Source organism: Rasamsonia emersonii, assembly GCF_000968595.1.
Source record: "Rasamsonia emersonii CBS 393.64 chromosome Unknown ctg1118621759689, whole genome shotgun sequence".
Taxonomy (NCBI): Eukaryota; Fungi; Ascomycota; class Eurotiomycetes; order Eurotiales; family Trichocomaceae; genus Rasamsonia; species Rasamsonia emersonii.
Genome location: NW_013563332.1, coordinates 1 through 18734, shown reverse-complemented (window position 1 = coordinate 18734; position 18734 = coordinate 1). Strand labels below are relative to the sequence as shown.

Sequence of the window (18734 nt, the reverse complement as noted above, 5' to 3'; positions counted from 1 at the left end):
CTCTCTTCAGCATTAGTTATTAGTATAATTAATTAGTCAGTTGAGCTTCAGCCTTGCTTGGACTCTGTTACCATGTCTTCAAACGGGACTAGTCTCCGCAGGTCGTGCCAGGGCTGCGTCAAGGTCAAACGCCGTTGCGATCTCCTCTTCCCCCAGTGCACCCGCTGCCTGACGAAGGGCATCGTCTGCCAATATGTCAATGTGCCTCTCTCCGGCCAGACGAGGACACATACCAACGCCGCCGAGAACAGAGTCACCAAGAGCAGCGCCAGCCGGCATGGCCACACCCCCAGCAACAGTGTCGTCACCAGCCACTCGCCAAAAGACTGGGCCCATGCGCCGTTTCCAATCGATCACTGCCTCAAGGTCGAACTCCGCAAGACGCGGGATCCAGACATTATTCAGTTGATTTTCAACGGCATGCGGAATTTACCTATCTCATTCGCACAGGAAATGCAGTCCATCTTCATCCACCCTCGTCTTTACGGGAAATCGCTTCCCCCGCCCATGCGGGAAATCCACGCCGTCTGTAGCCTGTGTCTGGCTGATGGTAAACGCGACTCGTCGGAGCTCCAGTTGCTTGTCAAGCAACGCATCGCATATCTTCTCCGGTCCGCCAAACGGTCCGCTTCGTATGAAGAGCTTCTCGCGTGCGTCCAGGCGTTGATCCTCGCTCAGTGTATTCGGCTCTCCGAAAAGGGCGAGGACGAACGGAGTTTCAAGGCGGCCAACGACATGCTGCTGGAGCTGGCGTATAAACTGTGGCAGCAGGCTCCGTATCAGTTGCCCAGCAGCATGAGTCCGTGGCGGGCGTGGATCTTTGCAGAGAGCGTCCGGCGCACCATCATCATTTGCCATATGCTGAATGGAATATTTTCGTTGCTGCGGCAGGGATATGCGAATCGTACCCCCTTCGTCGACGCGTTGCCGTTTGACGTCCGCACGTGGCTGTGGAGCATCGAGTCGGAAGATGCGTGGATGGAGGCCAGTTCGACCAGTTCTTTTCCGATGGTGTCGCTGTACGAATACACGAGCATGTTGGAGGTGGGCCAAGCGCAGGGGTCGTCGACGTTTGAGAAGCTGGTCTTGGCGGCATGCAAGGGCAAAGAGCTGCCGCCACGCGCTCCTCTCGTCTTGACAGCATGTGAATAATTAATAATTAATTGGACATCTTGTAGCATACTCCGTGCATCTGAATGGAACGATCGCATGACTGGGTTTGGCGGTTGAACTATTGGCCCCGCAGGAAAGCTAACTGTGGCGCGGATGTGGAGAAGCTTGAAGCCAGAGCGCCAGGCCTGAATCGTGGCAACAACCACTGCTGCGGACGTAGGTTTCGCCGGAATGTCATGACAGACGAGATATTTCTTCTGAAAGCATGCGAGACGTCGATTACGATTGCGACGGATGGTTCGAAGGCGCCCAGGATGGTTGCCTGTTTCGACGTCCGGTGGAGCTCCCATGGTTCTTTCCGGAAAGGGATCGATGCCTCGCCGAAGCTTCTCGACTTGACGCCTGCGTCGACATGCGCCCTGCAGCAAGAGCTGTCATCTTTGAATTTTATCAAGCCTGAAAGCTCTGGGCTTGACATCCATTATTCCTCGTTATATATTATTTCTTGCATTGGGTAGTCTCTCAAGCGGCTCCCTAATCATATTCCCTGCCATATTGTTGCCACATCTCTTACGAATACCGAGTATGTCTATCTAACTTTTAGAGCACGTGACAGTGCAAGGACGAAGCTAATGGTTTATCATAGAGGCGATACTTTAGCCTAGCACAGAGGTGGCTCAGGTTGCCTCATGTCCCTCATTCAACATGTGTCGTCCCATGACGGTGTCGACCGTGAGGGACCAGTGACCCACGACTCCGTGACCAAACCCGCTGTGCGGCGGCAGCTGAGCTATGATGCCTTTCCCAGGTCGTCAGAAGAGAAATCTCAACCCAGTGTTGCTGCATATAAGGTCTCAGTACCAAAGAGAATAGGTAATTGAGTGCCCAAGTGACAGCTCGACGATGGCCTGCCGATGCTGATCAAACTAGCCCAGGTAGCCGTCACCATCCTCGCCTGCTGGGTGGCTTCGGGAATTGTCTTTGGGTTTGCAGCACTCAAGCCAGTGCTCCTGTCTGAAGGAGTCTACGAAGACCTGTGCGACAAGGAAGAATTGCAGGACAACGTGGATGTCTGCTTTAAGCAAGAACTCAAGTAAGTTGAATGCCCTTCCATCCGTGAGCGCCGTACTGTTGCAAAAAGATATGATATTGACAATCTCCCCAGACTCAATCTCTTCTTCACCATCGCCTCCATCACGGCCAACGTCTCAGCTCTGCCGGTTGGCACCATCCTCGACCGCTATGGTCCACGGATTTGCAACATCGCCGGCTGCTTCTGCCTGGCCGCAGGGACCTTACTGATGTACTTTGCCTTCACAATTCCCCGATTTGATGGTTACATTATCGGCAACTTCTTTCTGTCGCTGGGTGGCACTTTCATCTTCGTTCCGGCTTTCCAAATTGCCAATGCTTTCCCTAAACATGCTGGGGCCATTGTCGCGCTGGTGACCGGCGCCTTTGATGCGTCCGCGGCGGTGTTTCTGTTCTATCGACTCGCTTACGAAGCCTCCCACGGGGCTCTGAAGCCGCACAAGTTCTTCTTGGGCTACCTGGTCGTTCCCATCCTGATCCTGATCGCTCAGTTGACGCTGCTTCCGGCTCGACCGTACAAGACAGCGCAGCAGCTTGAGGAAAAGATTGAAAAGGCGCAAGATCCAACACGAGATGTCCACGAGTCCGACGACGAGATCGAAAGCGAGACGGAACTTGAGCGAGTGCGCTCCAGGCGCCGTGAGAAACGGCACGACAAGATCCGCAAAATCGACCAGATCCTTGGGACCAAGGACCAGCGACAGCAGCGGGTGGTACAAGAGGAGGAACGACAGATGAACAGTGGCGTCTGGGGAGTCCTCCATGGCCAGCCTGCGCGGAGACAGTTCATGTCGCCGTGGTTCAGCCTCATCACCCTCCTCACGGTGCTGCAGATGTTGCGCATGAACTACTTCATCGCCACGATCCGGACTCAGTACGAATACATGTTGGATTCGGAGGAGCAAGCGGCACGCATCAACAACTTTTTCGATGCTGCACTTCCGGTGGGCGGGGTGTTTTCCACGCCGTTTATCGGCCTGCTGCTGGACCGGTTGAGCGTGCCGATGATCCTGGCCATTATTGTGGTTCTGACTACGGTGATCGGAGCGCTCAATTGCCTTCCCTATGTGTGGGCAGGCTATGCAACGGTGACCCTGTTCGTTTTACTTCGACCGCTCTATTACTCGGCCATGTCGTAAGTATTCTGTGATACTTCTTTCATGACTTGATCAGCTAATTGCTTCTTCTAGTGACTATGCGGCGAAGGTGTTTGGTTTTGCAACGTTTGGCCGAGTGTACGGAGCGATCATCTGCATTTCGGGCGTGGTCAGCTTCTCGCAGTACGCGCTGGATGCACTGATGCAGGGGCCGTTTCATGGGAATCCGACGCCCATCAATATTGTCCTGGCTGCTGCGGGATTCTTCGTGGGGACCGTGCTGGTCTTGTTCGTCCGGACCAAAGGAAGGCAGATCCGGCGGCGACAGCTCGAGGAAGACGCGCAGGCCGAACGGGAGCGATTGATTCCGGAAGTCGAGGAGGGCGAGGAGTATTGAAGGGATGACGGGGTATTTTTTGAGTACATATTGCATTCACATGTCAACACATAGAAGTATCTATAGCTTTTGTGGGCCGATTAGGAGATGGATCATGATATCGGGAAATTAGTATAGCATAGTGTTTAATCTCTAATTCACGCTAATGATATCTTGACAAGCCATGCCTACACAGGACCAATTACTCAATAAATCTTCATCTCGTCACCGCTCTTCTCCAGGCCAATCAATATCAGAAACCCAGAATTATTGCCATGGCTGAAGCATTTGAGTTTCCCGACGCGCGCCGATAACGCCGCCTGCGCTTTGGCTCTAGCGACCCCCGCCGTTTCTGCTGCCGCTTTTAGTCACATGACTGTACCTCGCCATTATATGTGGCTGGTTCGGTGAGTTTGCGGTCTTGGCATGGCAGTTGCACTGAGTAGCCATTTAAATGGTCGCAGCGCTAGTGCCGCCGGCCGTGCGGATCCTCAAAAGCAGCGGGCAGACTAGCCGCAAGCAGTAGCCGACTTTCCCGCGGAGAGCGGCGCTGCTTATCGCGCTTGTCCCACGGCATGGACTGAGGCGTCCAGAAAACGGCCAGACCTCGTCGCACAGCAATTTTTGCTTGACCGTCTCTTTGTTTCTGATTTCTACTTTGCTATTCGTTTCTGTGAGAGTTGTGCTGCTGTTTGGATACAATATAGCGTTGCTCTCAGACTGAATTGAGCTCCAGCTGCGCTGAGCTTGCGATAACGCTTATCTCCTCGCCATGGCCATCTCCTCGGCCGCGCTGCGAGCCAGCGGCCAGCTCGTTCGTCTGCGAGCTGCTCCTGTAGCTGCAACTTTCAGACGCTCCCAGATCTCTCCCTTTACGACCTGCCGTCGCTGCCTGCAATTGGCAAGCCAGCAGGTTCCGTCGTCGCGTCGTGCCGTCCACACCACCTCCGTCGCTGACCATGGAGACCCCAGCCCGCGAGACCTGTTCCAGCCTCTCGATACCTTCCCCCGCCGGCACATTGGCCCGACTCCAGACGCCGCGAAAGAGATGCTGGCGGCTCTCGACCCTCCGGCCGCCGATTTGGACGAGTTCGTGAAGCAGGTGCTTCCCGCAGATATCCTGTCCAAGAAGGATTTGACCGTCTCCCCTCCCAGTGTCTCGCTGGATCTCTACCGGGATCCTGCATACGGCGGGGTCGGCGAAACAGACATGCTGAAGCTGCTGAGCGAGTATCGGAAGCAGATCAGCACGGCAGGAAAGTCGTACATCGGTGGTGGATATTACCCGACCATCGTGCCGCCCGTGATCCTTCGGAATATCCTCGAAAACCCCGCCTGGTACACGAGCTACACTCCTTATCAGCCCGAGATCAGCCAGGGCCGTCTCGAGTCGCTGCTGAACTTCCAGACCCTGACGGCCGATCTGACCGGCCTGCCCGTGGCCAATGCGTCGGTCCTCGATGAAGGTACCGCCGCTGCGGAGGCCATGACTATGGCCCTGACCAGTCTCCCCTCCCCAAGCAGAAGAAGCCCGGGAAGGCATTCGTCGTGTCGCATCTCTGCCATCCGCAGACCATTGCCGTCATGCGTTCTCGCGCTGAAGGCTTTGGCATCAACCTGGTGATCGGTGATATCATGGCAGACAACTTTAAGCTGGTGAAGGAGCAGGGAGACAACCTGGTCGGTGTTCTTGCTCAGTATCCTGACACGGAGGGCGGGGTCCTTGATTTCAGCGCGCTTGGAGAAACCGTTCATCAATTGGGTGGAACTTTCGCGGTGGCGACCGATCTGCTGGCGTTGACGGTCTTGAAGGCGCCCGGGGAGTTCGGCGCCGACATCGCCTTTGGCAGCGCGCAGCGTCTGGGTGTCCCGATGGGCTTCGGAGGACCGCATGCGGCATTCTTCGCTTGCGCAGACAAGTACAAGCGCAAGATCCCAGGCCGTCTGGTGGGCGTGACCAAGGACCGGCTGGGGAATCGTGCGTTGAGATTGGCCCTGCAGACGCGAGAGCAACACATTCGCCGTGAGAAGGCCACCAGCAACATCTGCACGGCGCAGGCCTTGCTGGCCAACATGAGCGCCATGTATGCCGTGTACCACGGTCCTCAGGGACTGAAGGCGATTGCTCAGCGTATTATGGCCTTGACTGCTCTGCTCCGGGAGAAACTGCAGGAGTTGGGCTACAACGCGCCCATCCGGAGCAACACTCCTGATGGCGGTGTCTTGTTCGATACCATTACTGTCGAGTTGCCTGACAGCAAGGCGGCGGATGCGATTATGGAGGCGGCTCGCGCGTCAGGGTTGTTCTTCCGCCGGATTGACTCTGCAAAGATCGGTCTGTCCTTGGATGAGACGGTCGGCAAGGGCGACATTACTTCCATTTTGCAGGTCTTCTCTGCGCAAGCCTCCAAGGGCGATGTGAAGGTTGACGACACGCTTGGTGCCGTCAGCGTCCCAGCTAGCCTGGCGCGGACATCCCCTTACCTGACACATCCCGTCTTCAACTCGTATCATTCGGAAACAGACATGCTGCGGTACATCCGGCACCTCGAATCGAAAGATCTTTCTCTGGCCCATTCGATGATTCCCCTCGGCTCGTGCACCATGAAGCTCAACGCGACCACCGAGATGATTCCGGTGTCGTGGCCGGAGTTCTCACAGATCCATCCATTCATGCCTGCGGATACGGTCAAGGGATACACGCAGCTCATCGACGATCTTCAACGGCAGTTGGCCGACATTACTGGCATGGCCGAAGTCACGGTGCAGCCCAACTCGGGTGCCCAGGGTGAGTTCGCGGGTCTGCGGGTGATCAAGAAGTACCACGAGGCAAATGGTTCGAAGAACCGGAACGTGTGCCTGATCCCAGTTTCCGCGCACGGCACCAACCCTGCCAGCGCTGCCATGGCCGGGATGCGCGTGGTGCCCATCAAGTGTGACGCGAAGACGGGCAATCTCGATCTCGCCGACCTCAAGGCCAAGTGCGAGAAGCACAAGGATGAGCTGGCGGCGATCATGGTCACCTACCCAAGCACGTTTGGCGTCTTCGAGCCCGGCATCAAGGAGGTGTGCAACATCGTCCACCAGTACGGCGGACAGGTCTACATGGACGGCGCCAACATGAATGCCCAGATCGGGCTGTGCTCTCCCGGCGAGATTGGGGCCGATGTTTGCCATCTGAACCTGCACAAGACATTCTGTATTCCTCACGGCGGTGGCGGTCCCGGTGTTGGCCCGATCGGTGTTGCTGAGCATCTGCGGCCATTCCTGCCTTCGCACCCGGCCAGCGAGCATCTCCAGTCGAAGCGATCCGACTCTGCGTCGCCGCCGATCAGCGCAGCGCCGTTTGGCAGCGCCAGCATTCTCCCCATCACGTTCAACTACATCAACATGATGGGAGCCAAGGGCCTGACGCATGCGACCAAGATGACGTTGCTCAATGCCAATTACATTCTCTCGCGTCTCAAGGGGCACTACCCGATCCTGTACACGAACGAGAACGAACGGTGCGCGCACGAATTCATCCTGGATGTGCGCCAGTTTAAGGAGACGGCGGGGATTGAGGCGATTGATATCGCGAAGCGGCTGCAGGACTACGGATTCCACGCGCCGACCATGTCGTGGCCGGTCGCCAACACGCTGATGATCGAGCCGACCGAGTCGGAGAACAAAGCGGAGCTGGACCGGTTCTGCGATGCGCTCATCTCGATCCGTGAGGAGATTGCGGCCGTGGAGAGGGGAGAACAGCCGCGCGAGGGCAACGTGTTGAAGAACGCACCGCACACGCAGCGCGACTTGCTTGCCAGCGAATGGAACCGGCCGTACTCGCGGGAGAAGGCGGCCTACCCGCTGCCATGGCTGGTGGAGAAGAAGTTCTGGCCTTCGGTGACGAGGGTTGATGACGGTAAGTTGGGTCGACCAGCAGAAAGAGAGGTTGCTTGCTGACAGAATGTAGCATACGGTGACCAGAACCTGTTCTGCACCTGCGGACCAGTAGAGAATGCTGCTTGATGATACCCTACTTAATTCGAGTTCAACTTAATTCTTTCAGTGTGGTGACTCAGTTCAACCTATGATTTGCATGTAGTGGGAGGCCATTGTCCATTGTCTAGGTATTTTCAACACCTGCTATTTAGTTTGGTTGACATAACCATTTATGAAGGACGAATTCAACACCGAATCGATTAACACGATTGATGTACTGTATGTATATAGATAGACTAGAATAATAATGATAGCTTTACTCATGATCCGTCATACTTAGTCTGTATACCCCACCACGTGACCCCTTGGCCCCACCAAATCTTTCCCAGAAAAGGTAATCGTGAACCTCGGATAATTTCTTCTGTCAGTCTTGTAAAGTCATATCGGAGGCGGCCGACGCCGTCAATCTGTCTGGTCTGGACTACTCCGGAGTAGATGGACGGAGCCGGGAGAAGAGTTCAGTTCAGTGACCCGTAATTTTTATTTTTCTTATTTGCATGTCTGCAGTAGTTAGTACCTGCATGCAGGATTATTATCACCCCACGCAGCTGAACTGACTGACTGCCTTTATAGTCTACGGAGTAACTATCTGGCGGGGCTGGCTGAAGGAGCATTACAGTATCTATTTATTATTATTATTGTTTGTCTATTTTACTCTTTTACTCTTTTATTTTATTTATTTATTACTTTTTTTTCTGGTTCTTTTTAACTTCCTCCTTTTCTTGATTTTTTTTCTTGATTTTCTTGTCTTCTCTTGCAAGTGTCCTCTCCTTCCTTCCTTCCTTCTTTCTTTTCCTTGCGCACGGGTATACTTTATTTCTCCCAATTAATATTAAATTAACAATTACCCAATAATAAAACGCCTTTGCAAACCGCATGCACTGCTTAGGTTAGGTTATGTACCTAACTTATTACCTACCTAAGCTAAGGTACAGTACATAACTACTAACAGAACCCTAGCAGAACCTACACCAGTCTCGTCTCGTCTCGTCTCGTCTTGACTTGTCCGTCTTGTCTATCTCATATCCGTCCCTGCAGGATACATCCATACATTCATACTAATGACATCTATATCGATGCTATATACACGTGAGCAATAATTGCTTGTTTCTTCTGAGTCAGTTTCCTTTTCCTGGAGGGGTCTTGTTCTTTTTTTTTTTTACTTGCTGCCCAGGGTTGAAAGTTTGGTACTGTCTGTCTATTTATTTATCTATATCTATTCTGAATATTGTTTTTTGTTCTTGTCAGGTCAGGTATTTTTTTTTTGTTTGTGTTGTTTTGTTTTGCTTTGTCGTGATTGACTGCTTGATTTCATAGAGTTAGAGAGACGTGCGTCTGCGTGGGTGGCTTTCTTCCTGTTCTTCTGTCTTCTTGCAATGCCACCCACATACACCCTCTTCTACGGCACTTTCATCCAATTACCCCGCTATGCCCCTCCCCCCGGCTCCGGCCAAAAACTCGCCCTTTCCATCAACCATGGCGCGTTGTGGGTGTCTTCTGCCGATGGCCGGATAAAGGGGTTTGATTGGGAGATTGGGATTGACAGTGACGACGAGTTGAAGGCCTGGGTGGAACGGAAAGGCTGGACGGTCGTCGCAGAGAATGATAGCACGGCTGATGGGAAGGAGACGGTGATCATTGTCAAGGCGAGGAAGGATAGGAATGGCTTCTTTTTTCCTGGGTTTATAGGTAAGTATGTCTTACTCCCGTGATAAGTTTTCTGATAGGTGAGTGTGCTAACTGCCTTCAGACACTCATATCCATGCGTCGCAATACCCCAATTCCGGCATCTTTGGCTCCTCGACGCTTCTCGACTGGTTGGAAACGTATACCTTCCCCCTCGAGAGCTCCTACGGGGACAAAGACTCCGATGCTGCTCCCCCCAAAGCGCACGCCGCCTACAATCGAGTCATCTCGCGCACTCTGTCGCATGGTACCACCTGTGCTGCGTACTACGCTACGATCCACGTCCCTGCTACGAATCTCCTGGCTACCCTCTGCCACAAGCGTGGCCAGCGCGCCTTCATCGGCCGCGTCTGCATGGATAACCCGGCTTTCTGTCCAGACTACTACAAAGATGCCTCGCCGGAGGAATCTGTCGCCGCCACCGAAGCTACCATCGCCCACATTCGCACCCTCGATCCAGACGGCAGCTTGGTTGCGCCGATTATCACGCCCCGATTCGCACCCACCTGCTCGCCAGCCGCGCTCACTGGTCTGGGCAAGCTCGCTGCGTCGTATGATCCCCCGCTGCACATCCAGACCCATATTTCGGAGAACAAGAACGAAGTCGCCCTTGTGAAGGAGATCTTCCCCCAGTCCGCGAGCTACGCACACGTCTACGACGACCACGGCCTGCTGACGGCCCGGACTATCCTTGCGCATGCCGTCCATCTCACTCCGGAAGAGCGCGCCCTGATCCGCTCGCGCGAGTCCAAAATCTCACATTGTCCCGCGTCCAACAGCGCCCTAGGATCGGGTCTCTGCCTTGTGCGCACCCTCCTGGACGATGGCATCCCGGTGGGTCTGGGCACCGACATCAGCGGCGGATATCATCCCAGCATCCTCGAATCAGTCCGGCAGGCGTGCCTGGTCTCCCGTCTTGTCGCGTCGCAGTCAGCGGAGCAATCCGGCCGAGAGAAGCTGAGCGTGGAGGAGGCGCTGTACCTGGCGACGCGCGGGGGCGCGCAGGTGGTCGACATGGCGGATCAGATCGGCGGGTTCGACGAGGGCATGTTCTGGGACGCGCAGCTCATCGAGCTGGGGGAGGTTGTCGGTGACAACAACCACTTGGATGGAAGAAGCGACGACGCCGGCAACGTCGACATCTTTGGCTGGGAGTCGTGGGAGGAGAAAATTGCCAAATGGGTGTGGAGCGGAGACGATCGCAACGTCAAGGCAGTTTGGGTGGGTGGTCGGCTGGTTCATAAAAGGGGTTCTGAAGAGGCTATTTAGTGTACTGTCTGTCCATGTATGTATGGATGTACTGGTTGGTTTAATAAATAGTTCTATCCAACTTCATCGCTGAGTATCCTGATTACTGTCACGTGTTTGCACTGTTTGTATTCCTCATCCCGTGACCTGCAACGGCCTGCCCCGGAGAAAAGATCCGCCCGCCCGCCCTTCCGCATCCGGCAGATTATCCTTGTCGAGTCGCACGACAATTCCATTTATTGCATTTATTTATTTGTTTGTTTGCGGATGCTTACATTTTTTTTATTTGTTTGTTTGTCTGTTTGTTTGTTTACGGCTGTACAGAGTATGTGATCTTCCCTGTCTGGAATAGGATGTTTCTGCCATCCATCGGACTGGTAGAGTACAGAGAGTACAGTGTACGGAGTACATACTCTGATTCAATGATTGCTACAGATGCAGCGATGCTGGTCTGAATTCATTCTGCCGGTGCTTGACACACTGGTATTTGTATAGCAGAAGGGCAATCTGCAGAATACTCTGTAGAATTTTGCTGGCGTCCAGCCCGGGCGACACGGCTTGGCGTGTTTCTTTTAATAGCCCTCGTTATCAGATGGATGTTTGAGCCCCGCAACCGGGGGAGCTTATTCTGCTGCATGCCCTGCCGAATCAGTGTCAGCTGTTCCCTCTGTTTGCAGGGTTGCTTGTTCTGCATGTCTGCAGGGTGATCAGCCACTCGATCCGCTTCAGCCACCGGCCCGGTGCTGGATTTCCTTTTTCGGACATCAGCGGCACTGTGCAGATTCTGTGCCTGCTTGTGTTCTGCAGATGTAACACCGACTATATGCGGCAATGGAGGCTGTGGAAATAAAAGGTCTGCATTGTCCCTCTGCAATGTCTTTTACATGTAGGTATTTTCTGCCCCTGCTACACTCGCCTCGACAACATGATTTGGCAGTCCGCGCTGACATGCGCGGTCTTGACTGCGCTGGCAGGATGTGCCTCAGGCATGGGATTCGCTCTGTCGCCCAGAACGAAGGATCTGCGCCTGGCTGCTGCCCTGGGCCTGGATGCAGACGCCGTCCTCTTGAACCATACGCACTTCCGCAACACGCTGGCCAGCTTGCGGACATCCGACATCCAAGCGGAACAGGCGACTATCCCAATCGACCACGATGATCATTCCGTCGGCACCTATCAGAACCGCTACTGGGTCACCACCGAATACTACAAACCCGGCGGACCGGTCTTTGTCTACGATGTTGGCGAGTCCTCCGCCGAGGACGTCGCCCAGACTATGCTCACCAACGGGTCCTTTTTCGTCGAGTTTCTGCAGGAGTTCAACGGGATTGGTCTTGTCTGGGAGCATCGGTAGGAAATAACATACCCCTTGTGTAATCGAGGCTGAAGCTCATATATAGACAGATACTATGGCGAGTCTCTTCCGTTCCCCGTCGACATCGACACCCCTCCTGAGCACTTCAAGTATCTGACCAACCGGCAAGCGCTGGCTGATCTGCCGTATTTCGCCATGACCTTCAGCCGGGACGAGTTTCCCGGCCAGGACCTGACGCCCAAGTCGACGCCCTGGATCATGGTGGGCGGGTCGTACTCGGGGATGCGGGCGGCCTTCTCGCGCAACGAGTATCCTGACTACATCTACGCCGCGTTTGCCTCGTCGGCACCGGTCCAGGCGCGCATCGACATGAGCGTCTATTTCGACCAGGTCTATCGCGGCATGGTCGCCTATGGCTACGGCGGCTGTGCCAAGGACCTCCACGCGGTGCATGTGTACATCGACCAGCAGCTGGCGCAAAACGGCACGGCGGCGGATGACATAAAGAGACTGTTTTTCGGCCCGGGGGCGGAAAATAACACCAACGGCGATTTCACCTCGGCTGTCGACCTCATCTACATCAACTTCCAGAACTTTGGCATGGGCGGCGGCGACATGGGCCTGGGCAGCCTCTGCGAGTATTTGGAGCAGCCGCCGACGAATGCTACTACGAACCAGACAGCGCCCGCGGACGGATGGGCCCCGTATATCGGCAGCAAGGCCGTGGCGGAGCGACTGGCGTCGTGGCCCAACCTGGTGCCCCTGGTCAACGGATACTTTGGCGACCTGAACTGCAAAGGGCAGGCGAACCAGAGCGAGCCGGTGTCATGCGATCTGGCACAGCGGGCGTCGAACCCGGACATGATCAGCTGGATCTGGCAGTTCTGCTCGCAGTGGGGGTTCTTCCAGAGCGACAACCTGGGTCCGCACTCGCTGCTGTCGCGGTACGAGTCGCTGGAGTACCAGCAGCTGATGTGCTACCGGCAGTTCCCGGGGGCGGTCGAGAGCGGCGCGCTGCCAGCCCATCCAGACGTCGACGGGGTGAACAAGGAGACAGGAGGCTGGACGATGCGCCCGTCCAACGTGTACTGGAGCGGAGGGGAGTTCGACCCATGGCGGACGCTGTCGCCGCTGTCAACCGAGGCGTTCGCGCCACGGGGGTGAACTTCACGACCGAGATCCCGGCGTGCGGCGTGTCGACGGGCGAGGACCAGCTGTTCGGCTACATCATGAAGGACGCGGAGCACTGCTTCGACATGAACCCGACCTTCGAGGGGGGAAAGGCGGTCGCGGGAGATTTTGTTAATGCGCTGCACAAGTGGTTGCCTTGCTTTAAGAAGAGGTATTAATCGTGTTCGCGTACTGTACATACTGGTGCAGATAGCATGTACATACATACATAGATATATGTATATGTATATGCATGTCAAGTTGCATGTATTTATTTGGTGTATAATACAGCTCAATAGAAAAAAAGACTTTCTGCTTTTAGAATGCAGACAACGTGAGTGTGCACTTTTTTTTCCTATATTGCCCAGCATCATGGAATTAAATCTTTCTTTTGTCGACAATGTTTTTTCTAGCTACATGATTAGTTAAAACTGCTTAAAAAATCACATAACAGTGCATTTTATGTAAGCATGTATCTGCTCTTGCAGCTTGCTACAACATGTGGCTTCCCTTATAGGCCTATAAGCTTTATGTTAGCACCCTTAAAGGCTTTATATAAGCTTATGTTACAGGTATGCAAAGGGCCAAAGGTCTAGAGCGTTTAAGTATAAGTATTTATGTATACTAAGCTTTATATTAGCTTCTTCATAAGCTTTATTATGCCTCTTTTATAAGCTCCTTTAAAGACTTTATAAAGGCTTACATACATATATTACAGGCTTGCAGAGGGCCAAAGGTCTAGAGCATCTATGTAGGCATTAGTAAGCCTAGGTATTTTCTCCCTTTAAGCCTAGACGAGCAGAGCAAGTCGTTAAAGGCTCGTGACATAAGATTGCTAGAAATGTCGACTGTATTTATCTCCTGGAGATAAGATTGGAACTTAGTGCAATATTATCAGTACTGATACTTAACTATTCAAGCTAGTCAACCTTCCAAGTCGGGCAAATGGTGCGTCTCCTACTCCGTAGGTATGTAAATGTTAGAGCGTAATTGATCGTGCTGACTCTAACTGACCTCCTCCGTACTCCGTACCAAGTATTAAACAACCCAGTCTAGCGCTGACATTACTAGATCTATATTCGCGCGATGTAGTGCTAGGTCCGAGCAACGCGAACCAGCTTCCTATACTAGTATGCTAAGAAGCGGATATTTACCGAATACAGTAATGCATAAGATTATCTTTGCTGGACCAATCATGCGGGACAACGTCAAGCTAACAAACTAGTTTTGGGGCCGTAGAATAGCTTGAAGAATTGATCAACAGTCTGTGTCGACTTGATTAAATTATGCGATAATCCATTGACTCCTCAGGGGAACGGGCCCCCGGCCAAGTCTCCGAGTATTGCTCCGTACGGAGTACATGTCTGCCGCTGTTATCTCTGCTGATCGTCCACCGCCTCTCTCTGCAGAAATATGACAATCCCTCAGCATGTCCATCACCAGCCCCCCTGCGCTGACCACCACGTTTACGCCTGCGCCCTCCTGTCTCCGTGATACCTACGTGTGGAACGCCACCGTTGGCCATTCGTGCGGATTCGGGTCCTCGACCGTGCCCTGCGTCTACGCGAGTCTGGGGCCGCCCAGCACGTCCGCATGTCTTCCGCCGGGTTATAACTGGGATACCACGGCGTACTTTTCGCCGGGGATCTGTCCGTCCGGATACGAGATTGCTTGCGAGTCGGTCGTTAGTATCGGTTCTGTGTCGGAGACTAGAGCGACGTGTTGTCCTGTGTAGGTAGACGTTGAAATCAAATTGCTTTAGCATGGTCTGTGATCGTCTTGCTAACCAGTCTTGTTTTTCGCAGCGGCTATACTTGCCAGTCGGGGACAGACTGGCCCTGGTATTCGACCGATCGCTGTGCCTCGGGTCTTCCTGGCGTCGTGCCTTTTACCTACACCTCCACAACGGACAGTGGATGGGTCACTCTGACCACCACCGTCCAGGCCGGTCTCAATGCGTACGGTATCTATATTCGATGGCAGTCGACCGATTTTCTGCCGAGAGAAACGTTGTCGCCGTCGTCGACAGCGTCTGTCCTGACATCCTCCTCAGCATCAGCCCCAGTCACGACAACTGCAGTTTCGACCGCAGTCTCGACCTTTGAAGCTATCCCAGAAACGGCTCCATCAGGTTTATCATCCGGCGCCAAAGCCGGAATCGGAGTCGGATCAGCAGTAGCATTCCTCCTCCTCGTGCTAATCGGTCTGTTAATATACCGAATGTTCGGACCCGGGCGCAGAGATTCCTCTTCGCAGAAGAATATCATTCTCGATCCATCAGACCCAGGCCACCCCCAAAGCCAAGGACCTATGATGATACCAGTGCAAAACTACAAGTTTTACGAGCTTTCATCCTCGCCTATGAGGAGGGAGTTGGATTCGAGGCCGAAAATGTCAACTGCTGCTCAGCAGCAGCTTCATGAGTTACCGGGTACGATGTATGATCGATGATGATAAGATTTATGGATGAGATTTATTTATGGACTGGATGGTGCTTGCGTTGTGGTGTTGTTGGGGTTTATTGGTGTTGATTTTGCGATTGGTTTTTGTTAATGCAGTATATATATGTTGAACGTGCCGTACATTAACTTCCTTATGGGAGTAATTACATTAATGGGCTGAACTGAACTAAAATCGTGTCTTCAATCGATTAATTATCAGTAGAGTCGGATATACTCGGAGTATAAGAGTCTGCAGTTCCGACAAACACCCTTGCCATGAATCAAGGTAGGAAAAGTCATTAATTAGTAGTCATCTAGTTAAAAAAAAAGACATGAAATCAGTATAAACTCAAGAAAAAGAAATTAATTGAATACTTCATAGCAGAGCTAAGCAGAACAAATATTATTAAGAACCTTAAAAAAAAAGATCTGATCTGAGACAACTTTGGGATTCCGAACCTTGTGGTAATTGGTAATGGGGACCATACCTTCCAAAAAAGGAAACAATAATAACCTCACCTCATTCACACTGACTGCATCAAAAAAGCTCACACCAGGGGTCCTCCCTCCCAGAACCCATACATTGGCGCTACAAAAACCCCCACCTATGCTTATAGCGGGCAGGAGTTTTACTAGACCTAAGTTTTTTTTTTTTCTCTTTGATAATGGGTTCCTTGGAACCAGAGGGATTCGAACGAACGACATTTTTACACCAAAAATGGCCGGACACGCGGTGGTTGTTTTGCAGCGACTTCGAGGGCGCGGTGCAAAGCGGTCTCGCGGGGAAGACATGGACATGTAGGTAAAGGCAACAAATTGGCTTAGAAGAGGTCGCTCCCTAGTTTTAGTGACCTGTATTCACATGGATATGTGACTTGGCTTTCAGCAAACTCTAAATAATGATACCAATGTAGCCAATTATATAAGATAGAGAGCTCAAGTGATGTACATACCCTCTGTTACTATGGTAGTTCTATTTAGCGAGGTACTACATGAGATCATATTGACTATTTATATACAATGATTATGTTATAGAGTTCGTTTCTAGTACGATTACTGCCAGATAGATAGGAGGTACAGGGATCTATGCTAGTACTATGCCTACTGTACAGCACCCTGTAGGTCGAGATTGGGGGAAAAAATGGAATGTGATGTGTGCTTGCCTGTTAGAATGTCAGGTTACATCTGTAGCCATTTCTCCCTCCCCCTCCCCCTCCCCCTCCACACCTGATAAAGCCTTATCACAAACTAATTACAGTGCCCAACTCCTAGAGCACATCTCATGGTACTCTGTAGGCACTCATTCCAAACCGCACCTTTTATTGCCATGGTGGGTGGACTTGATGATATATGTGATATACGTCCGTACCTGTATGTACATACATTGTTTGAGCAGGTAGTAACCCTGCTGCCTGAATGATGTTCGCTTCAGGCCCACTGTTAAAAAGAGGGGATCTTATAGACGAAGTTGAATATCAAATGTTTTTTTTCCTCGCCCTCCAAAAAAGTCCCATGCCTGGACCCGAGTAAATTAAAACAAAAACAAAAACAAAAAAAAACCCTCATCGTCAAACCGAGGGGAAGGTAGAGGCCGTTCCCTGGCGTCTCCTCCCTCCGCCCCCCCCTCCTTACTACCCATGTTTCGAGTCAGTTGAAATCGTCTAGATGAATCGATCGGTTAGGGGTAGACTGACTGCATCCTGCCGGATTTTAGTGTTGTTAACTCCAATTAACCCCGCGTTAAGTCCAGCATCATGGCATCATGTCCCAGGTTGTTTTTTGCGGTGCTAGAATGGAATGCCTTCCCCCCCTAGCAGACATAAATAAATCACGTCCATTAGGGCCTCCCTTCCTTTCCTATCAGGCTCTGTCCGGCGATCTTTTTTTTTCTTTTTATAATGGAAGATAATTAATCCAGTGAAGCTTGTACCCCTGAGAGACAAAAAAAAAACCACCAAAACCACGAACTTAGCCCAGCCCAACCATGTCTACCACGCATACGATTCCTAAGAGGCCGCTTACATGGCTCATCACAGGCTGCTCGTCGGGCTTCGGTCTCAGTCTCACCCGCATCGCGCAGGCGCACGGGCACACCGTGATCGCGACATCCCGGAACCCGTCGCGCACGCCGGATCTCGTCCAGGAAGTCGAGAACAAAGGCGGGAAATGGCTGCAGCTGGATGTCGATGACCCCAGCCGCGGCGCGCAGGTGATTGAGGATCTCGAGGCGTCCGGCCAGCCCATCGACGTCCTGGTCAACAATGCCGGGTACTCCATCTACACGGCCGGGGAGTGCTTCACGGAAGAGGAAGTCCGCCAGCAGATGGAGACGCTGTATTTCGGCCCATTCCGGTTGATCCGAGCCGCAGTGCCGCATATGCGCAAGCGACGGTTCGGCGTCGTGGTGAATTTCAGCAGTGGCGCCGCTCTCGAAGGGAGGGATAGTATGGGAGCTTATGCTGCATCCAAGGCTGCGTTGGATGGTGGGTGTTCCTATACTTACACACATGCATACAATATATACATATATATATAGATTCAAGCTAAAAATGACGCCAGGCTTGTCCAAGGTTCTGGCAAAGGAAGTCGCCCCGTTCAATGTCCGTATCTTGACCGTCGCCCTGGGCACCTTCAACACCAACATGGGCAATGCGACCATCATCGGCAAGAATCCTCTGCCAGAAGACTACCGAGGCTCGGTGGCGCAGCAGATGATGGACTACATGTCCAGTGGGAAGTTTGAAGGCAACGGGGATAAGGATAAGGCCATGAAGGCCGTCTACGAGGTGGTGACGGGGGAAGGGGTCGGAGCGGGACACCTCGATGAGAGGCTCTTGCCCCTGGGTCGGGACCTGGATGCGAGGATCAAGCAGGTGCAGGCTTATCTGGCCCATAGCTTGGAGGTCTTTGGAGAAGTCTGCAATAACGTCCATAGAGAGAAGTGATGTGATGTGGATAGGCTGAGGAAATGTCGTTAGTAAGGATTCCCATGATGAGATGGCAGTTCAGTTCAAAGAAAGGACGAGCAAATATTCCCGAAGTCCGGACGGCAACAGCTCGAATCCGCGTTCTCGATCGACGGATTTTTCTGGGGATAAGTTTGGGACAAATGAGAAACGATCAATGTTTGAAACAGTCCCTCAAGTTGAATAGTAGAATCGTGTTTTTTCGAATGGAATGTGATCTTCCATATCTGTTTCCCCCCCCCCCTC

General features: G+C 52.7%; 6 protein-coding genes across 6 annotated transcripts; 5 read left to right on the top strand and 1 right to left on the bottom strand.

Moving 5' to 3' along the window:
• Nucleotides 1-438: 438 nt before the first annotated feature.
• T310_0626 (uncharacterized protein) lies at nucleotides 439-1463 on the bottom strand (the record flags this gene model as incomplete). Its single annotated transcript, XM_013476467.1, has 2 exons — nucleotides 439-861; nucleotides 909-1463. The coding sequence occupies 2 exons, from the start codon at nucleotides 1461-1463 to the stop codon at nucleotides 439-441; spliced, it is 978 nt and encodes a 325-aa protein (XP_013331921.1).
• A 564-nt stretch (nucleotides 1464-2027) lies between these two features.
• T310_0625 (MFS transporter) lies at nucleotides 2028-3699 on the top strand (the record flags this gene model as incomplete). The annotated part of the gene is made up of 3 exons (XM_013476466.1): nucleotides 2028-2206; nucleotides 2279-3340; nucleotides 3396-3699. 3 exons carry the CDS (start codon nucleotides 2028-2030, stop codon nucleotides 3697-3699), a joined length of 1545 nt encoding a protein of 514 aa, XP_013331920.1.
• A 751-nt stretch (nucleotides 3700-4450) lies between these two features.
• Nucleotides 4451-7689, top strand: T310_0624 (2-alkenal reductase; the record flags this gene model as incomplete). Its single annotated transcript, XM_013476465.1, has 3 exons — nucleotides 4451-5131; nucleotides 5185-7582; nucleotides 7634-7689. 3 exons carry the CDS (start codon nucleotides 4451-4453, stop codon nucleotides 7687-7689), a joined length of 3135 nt encoding a protein of 1044 aa, XP_013331919.1.
• A 1349-nt stretch (nucleotides 7690-9038) lies between these two features.
• Nucleotides 9039-10617, top strand: T310_0623 (Guanine deaminase; the record flags this gene model as incomplete). Its single annotated transcript, XM_013476464.1, has 2 exons — nucleotides 9039-9351; nucleotides 9413-10617. The coding sequence occupies 2 exons, from the start codon at nucleotides 9039-9041 to the stop codon at nucleotides 10615-10617; spliced, it is 1518 nt and encodes a 505-aa protein (XP_013331918.1).
• Nucleotides 10618-11521: 904 nt separating this feature from the next.
• Nucleotides 11522-15532, top strand: T310_0622 (Serine peptidase, family S28; the record flags this gene model as incomplete). The annotated part of the gene is made up of 12 exons (XM_013476463.1): nucleotides 11522-11946; nucleotides 12001-12549; nucleotides 12594-13253; nucleotides 13315-13348; nucleotides 13404-13415; nucleotides 13536-13545; nucleotides 13654-13692; nucleotides 13800-13842; nucleotides 14006-14049; nucleotides 14346-14430; nucleotides 14510-14812; nucleotides 14887-15532. 12 exons carry the CDS (start codon nucleotides 11522-11524, stop codon nucleotides 15530-15532), a joined length of 2850 nt encoding a protein of 949 aa, XP_013331917.1.
• Nucleotides 15533-17506: 1974 nt separating this feature from the next.
• On the top strand, nucleotides 17507-18467 carry T310_0621 (uncharacterized protein; the record flags this gene model as incomplete). The annotated part of the gene is made up of 2 exons (XM_013476462.1): nucleotides 17507-18005; nucleotides 18082-18467. 2 exons carry the CDS (start codon nucleotides 17507-17509, stop codon nucleotides 18465-18467), a joined length of 885 nt encoding a protein of 294 aa, XP_013331916.1.
• Between the last annotated feature and the right edge of the window lie 267 nt (nucleotides 18468-18734).